We start from the raw sequence: 5,968 nt of genomic DNA, 5'->3' as shown, positions 1-5,968 counted from the left end.
TTTTTTGTAGTGCTAGAGATTTAACCCAGGGCTTTCACTGTAAACTACCACCTTAGCTCTATATTTTTTGAGATAGGCTCTAAGTAGCCCAGGTTGGGCTCAAACTTGCAAGTCTTCCTGCCTCGGCCTTTTGAACGTTGGGATTACAGGTGCACACCACCACGCCTGGCTAAGAACTGAATGAAAAAAAGAATTTATATATATAATCACCACTGAATTCTCTGTAAGGTCAGATCTCCGCAGTCAGAGCTGTAGGGGTTAAAAAGAACTACTGATTTCCTCCCTGCCTGGCAGATGAATCCAGGGCCTCATGCATGATGGTTTAGAACTCTTTAGTCTGATTTTTTTTTTTTTAAACAAAAAGGTCAGTGCTAAGGGCTCCACAAGTACTTCATGAAAGCTAGTTCTGAGTGGGGGACCCTACTGTGGGAGCCACTCAACAGTCTGAGCAAAGAACCCTACAGAATTAAAGTCAGCTTGTCCAGCCCAAGAGGGGGAAGGAGCAGGAACGCAGCTCGGGCACTGAGCTGGCCACTGCCTCCGAGTGGCTCTGCCTCAGGGCAAGATGTAGAGCAGAGGGCGCCAACACTGGACGGCAGTGCCCTCACAGTCCTGCTCAAATCTCTTTCCTGTGCCTTCTCAAGCAGCATTCTAAGAATGTGCGTTTCAGGAGGGGGAAACAAAAGAAAGGCCAAAATTTCTGCCAAGCTTGTGAAGACAAGTATGCGCACTGGGGACCAAACGTCAAAGAGGCTGATGAAGGGGAGAAAAGTGCAGCAAAGGCTCTCATCTCGGTACTTGCAAAATAGTGCTGTTTGCTCTTAAGACTCCAGTCTGGACATTTGTACACTTTCTTAAAAGCAAAGGAGGACTGGGGATTTAGCTCAGTGGTTCTGCCGCCTGCCTCACAGCTAGCGCAAGGTCCCGAGTTCAATCCCCGGTACCAAAAAATGAAAATAAAATAAAGCAAAGGAGAATTTTTTCTGATTTTTAAATATTAAGAGTTTTATAAACATAAATGATTTACAAGTATCACTTGAAAAGAAACTGGCATTTTGGATTCATCTTTGCTTTTCTTTACAGTTTTTTTTGAAATACAGTCCTTCAAATTACCTTGAACCAGATGGCCTTTACAAATTTAACACCACATAGCTGTGGCAAGGAAAGTAATGCCTCTTGGCAAACTAGATTTTTTGTTAACATGTTCTGTACACATACAGGTCAGGTCACTGGCAGCTATCCTTTGAAGCTCTAAGAAAACATAGGGCTTCAATCACAAAGACTGTACGCATAAGAAATGACTTGCGTAACAGTCAGTATAATTATGAATAAATAGAAATTATAAATAGAAGGAAAAAACCATTTAAAAGAAAATAACTCAGGATACTGTGAATAATGTCAAAAATCAAAGTTGCTTATATGTAAGATAAAACTAAATTTATTTTTCAAAAATGTCATTAAAAACAAATATACTAATATACAGTCAAGTTCACCTATTCACAATAAAATCATAAGATAAAAAACAATCCTCATAAAGTGATATTTAAAATGTTAGCTCTACCAAGACCCTCAATTAAACACTGTGTATGGCATCTCACCTTGTACAAAAACTCATGAATCCTGTGGTTCTAAGGGGAAAAAAAACCATAATCATTTGTCTTATGTAACTTATAAGGCAAGTGGAATACTACAAGAAAAAACACCCTTCACAGTACATTTTAAAGGGTTGAATTTCAGTAATAGTCGGCAGGAAAGAAATAGGCTCTGTTAGAGCACTGGCAGGGACACAGAAACAGAAGGGTGTGACTGCCCAGCACAGCCCCACCTCATCTATTTTTAGAGATTTAAGACTTCAGACTTAGTTTTGATAATAATGCCTGTGACCACAGCTCAGCATGTCTGGGAGACAAACCAGCTCTTTTCATGCTGAGTAACCTAGTTCGCTGTTTTCCCTTTTTTAAATTAATTCTGAGATGTTGCTCATGAAACATAAGCAATGAGGCATCTTTTGAGAATCTTTTGTTTTTTAGTTACCTTGGAATATACAAAACGTAAGAGAGGTGATAAACTAAAAAAAGATCAGTTTTTAAAAATGTTTTTCACCGAAAAAGGAAAAATGTAGCTTATTTAGAATCAGAGAATATTACTTTAATTGGGAACAGAATATACTATTGAGGAAAAACCATGTTTGCACGTGTACATGTGGCCTTAAAAGACTTCTCTTTTAGGAAGTAATTTCTTGTGTCGTCCCTCCCTCATGATACCTTAGAGAGCACAGGAAGGGCTCAAATCCTGTAGTTATTTAATGGGGGTTTCAGGAGTTTTTATGTATGTAATAACATGCACACCACACAATACCTATGTACATGTTAACACATATTATGTACATATATATATATATATATATATATATATATACACACACACACAACAGACTCAAATACATGGTCTAGGAAAATAGGTTGTGCAGTCCGAGACTTGCTTTATCAAAATTACCAGTTTTTTCCAATTCAACCTTTTTATTCTACTTTCATAACTCAAAATTATAGCAAATGATATTCTAAAGATTTCATTTTAATTTATCAAATAAAATATTGGGCAAACCAAATTATATCAAGAAACAAAAATGAACCCAGGGGCAAAGTACCATCTTTCAGCCTTCAAAAACAAAAAACCAAAAAAGTATCATGCACTATAAAAACTTAACAGGCATTTCTTTTTTATGTTCATAGAAAAGGGGGTAAATCCTGAGTAGGAGAGATCTAAAATGGTTTTCATGTATATACTTGGGATGGAAGTCTAGAGCAAAGACTCAAGAATGACAAATAAGGTTTCCTCCCTCTTCCTGACTCTAAAAACATATGGCATTAACAAATCATAGAAGCCAACAGGTGTTAAAGATTATTCTTTGTTTTAGACCTCTGAAAAAAGATGACAAGACATGGCTTAAGTTTCTCTTTCACTCGGCTGTGGGATTCCTGATGCCAGCCACTGGGCTCCTTCCTGCACTGGGCACAGTATTTGTGATGAAGGCTTGTGCATTTTACACCAACCAGCTCCTGGAGTTGCAGTAGGAGATAACCTTTTATCAACAATAATGCTTCATTTCTTTTTAGGGAGGGGAAACCAGGTATATTTCAGCCACTGTGCCAGCCAGCATGCCTCCCACAGTTTCCCAAGACAGTCCTCATCACGAGTTTTCCTTCAGCAGCCCGAGCTTGCGGAGGGCCTCCCGCCGGGCTTCCTCTGTGGAGCCTCGGCCAGAGAACTGCACAGTGATGCCCTGGGGTCTGAAGCCCACTGCTCTGGGGAGGGAGCCCCGCCGTCTCCTGGTGTCCTGGCTACAGTCTGGCTGCTGGGGCTCATAGGCGCTCCTGCTGGCATTCTGGCGGGCCAGTCTGCTGGCATGAGTAGGGTCTGGGCGGAAGGTGATAGTCTTTCCAGTGGACACAAAGGGGCTGGGCTCACTCCTTAGGGCCTCGTGGATGCTCTGGAAGCCATTGGCCAGTGTGGGGGGCTGTTCTGTCTGCACGCCTCTGGACTGCTGACCACTGGACTGCCCTGCTGCTCGGGGGCCTGTGGCTTCCGTGGCCAGACCTGGGGTGTCCTGGGCATGTGCTGTCTCATCTGGAGAGACATTCCTCTGCTCTGGATGGTCACTCTTCTGTGAACGGTCTTCTGTGTCTCCTGGGTTAAGGAAGGAGACACCATTGATGTTGGCCAGGACTTGGGCTTTCCGTTCCTGCACATTGACGGCTGCCTTTGAGATGGTCTTACTGAATTCCTTTCCTGAGCTGTTGGTCATGCTGATGTTGCTGGGGAAGCGATGAATCTTGGGTGGTGGCTGTGCCGTGTGTCTCTGCCACAGGAAGTGGTCCACATTCTGAGGGGCTAGAGAAGCCAGTGTCCTCCATTCTCCAGGCCTGCCTTCTTTGGAGGGAGATGTGGGAGAAAGGGCTTCATTTCCTGCCAACTTCTCTGAAATTTTCTGAGCAATCACAAGAGGAGTGGGGACAGAGCGTGGGAGCTTTGGGTGCTCTGCTGGAGGAGGAGGAGGGAGCAGCTCCTTCCTGGGATGGGCTGGGGTATCAGATGCCTCTGGAACTGTGGAACCTGACTGTGGGGACTTCTCAGCATTCTGCTTCCTGCCTTCAAGGACAGGCTCCTCTTCTTTTCCAATAGGTCCAGCCCCTAAAGAGAGGGAGAGATCGCCTAAGTTTCCATCTTATATAAAATCAAATGTGTTACATTCCTGTTCGTGGAATTTAAGGGTTCCAAGAGACATACTACCAACTGTAAGCAAACTGTAAGGCCCATCCCTGCTCCCTGGACGAGTGAGGAAAGGCGGTCTGTTACTCTCAGGATCACACCCTGAGAACAAAGAGGTCCGTGACTGAAAACTATGAGTCAGAATAAAAATGGCCAGCATGTGGGATGCAGCCCTTCAAGGTGTGCTTCTGAGACTCCGTCGTCTTAAGGCGTGACAGGAGGCAAACAGTTACTTCCTTACCGGGGACCGTACGGGAGACACTGATAAAGGACAGTTGTGCGGCACACACCAACACTCCCAGCAGCTGTTCTGAGGAAGGACAGGGTGCATCCTGACAACCCACGTGGCATACACCATCATGCCGTGGAGCCTCCACTGTCCTCACCCACGCAGCACAGGTTCCTGACACTTCTCTGTACCCACCTCCTGCTGCCAAGATGTAAGTACACCATGTCTTTTTACCTTTGTATCTTGCAATTCTCATGCAATACCCACCACAGAGTAGGTTGCTTTGAAAATGGCATAAGAGAGAACTGGCAGGCACCGTGAAAAAGTGTTTTTCCTTGGCACATTTTTTTTTGAAAAGTGTTCTCCTTGGCACAATTTTTTGAAAAATGTTCTCCTTGGCACAATTATATGATCTGATATTTTAAAGGAGAGCTGGTTCAAACTACTTTTAAGAAAGATATTTCAAAGTAAAAGTGAAATAAAAAGCCAAATTCATACTGCCTCTTCTCTGACTACAAACCAAACTCTATAGTATATGGAACCTATAACTACTGGATGTGAAATTCTGAAAAATACATAGTATTGCTTTAAACACACATACTTCTGGAGGTTTATGACAAAAGACAGTATTTTGCAGTTACCAGGGCAGAAGTATTTCCCTCGAGGCAGGCATGGTGGTATACACCCATAAACCTATCACTCTGGGAGGCTAAGGCAGGAGAACTGCATGTGTGAGCCTAGCTTGGGTAACTTAGCAAGTTGATGAGACCACCCTCTCAAAATAAAAAATGAAAAAAGGAATGTAGTTCAGTGCAAAGGTCCTGGGTTCATTCCCTAGTACAGTGGCACCTTGGTTCATGAACTTATTTCCATGATTCTGGTTACAAAGCAAATCAGTTGCAAACCACATTTAATTCAATGGTTAGTTCAATGTTGACCTTAGGGGGAAATTTCATTTGGCTTATGACCAATTCAGTCTGCAATAAGAATTATTAAAAGAATCAAGTTTGTGAACCAATACTGCTGTATTGAAAAAAAAAAAAAAGTGTTATTTTTCCTTATCCTTTCTTTCCTATGCTCTTGCCCACTTTTTTTTTTTTTTTTTAAATATCCTTTCAGGAAAAAAACTGGAATTTCTCTGTCCACTTTCCCAGCATTTCTTCCACAGGATTCAGTGCACAGAAGCTTACCTATCCTTTGATGCCACTAAAAGCCAAGCAAAATGTACAAAGTAGATGCTGACCTGAATTTGTGTTCTGTCTTGTGAACCAGCTGACTTTTAGTTCAAGTGCCCCCATGCTGGAAAATAATATGACAGGACTGTGGTATAATATTGCACTGAAATAAAAAATGCCTTGTATGTTTTCTCTGAAGAACATAATTGTTACCTGGAAGTCATTTCTAGTTTTCTTCACACACACACACACACACACACACACACACACACACACACACACACACCTAATTCTT

At 42.4% G+C, this 5,968-nt stretch overlaps 1 protein-coding gene across 1 annotated transcript in view; it reads right to left on the bottom strand.

The window, feature by feature from the left end:
* Window positions 1-968: 968 nt before the first annotated feature.
* Proser2 (proline and serine rich 2) overlaps window positions 969-5,968 on the bottom strand; it is a 30,528-nt gene continuing 25,528 nt past the window's right edge. Inside the window, exon 4 of the mRNA XM_010621365.3 lies at window positions 969-4,191. Coding sequence (XP_010619667.1) covers window positions 3,191-4,191 — 1,001 coding nt within the window. The 3' untranslated portion in view covers window positions 969-3,190. The remainder of the gene's footprint in view (window positions 4,192-5,968) is intronic.

Source organism: Fukomys damarensis, unplaced genomic scaffold (genome assembly GCF_012274545.1).
Source record: "Fukomys damarensis isolate Sample0158 unplaced genomic scaffold, DMR_v1.0_HiC HiC_scaffold_10, whole genome shotgun sequence".
Classification (NCBI taxonomy): Eukaryota; Metazoa; Chordata; class Mammalia; order Rodentia; family Bathyergidae; genus Fukomys; species Fukomys damarensis.
Note: the sequence above shows the minus strand (reverse complement) of the source record. Positions and strands in the feature narration are given on the sequence as shown.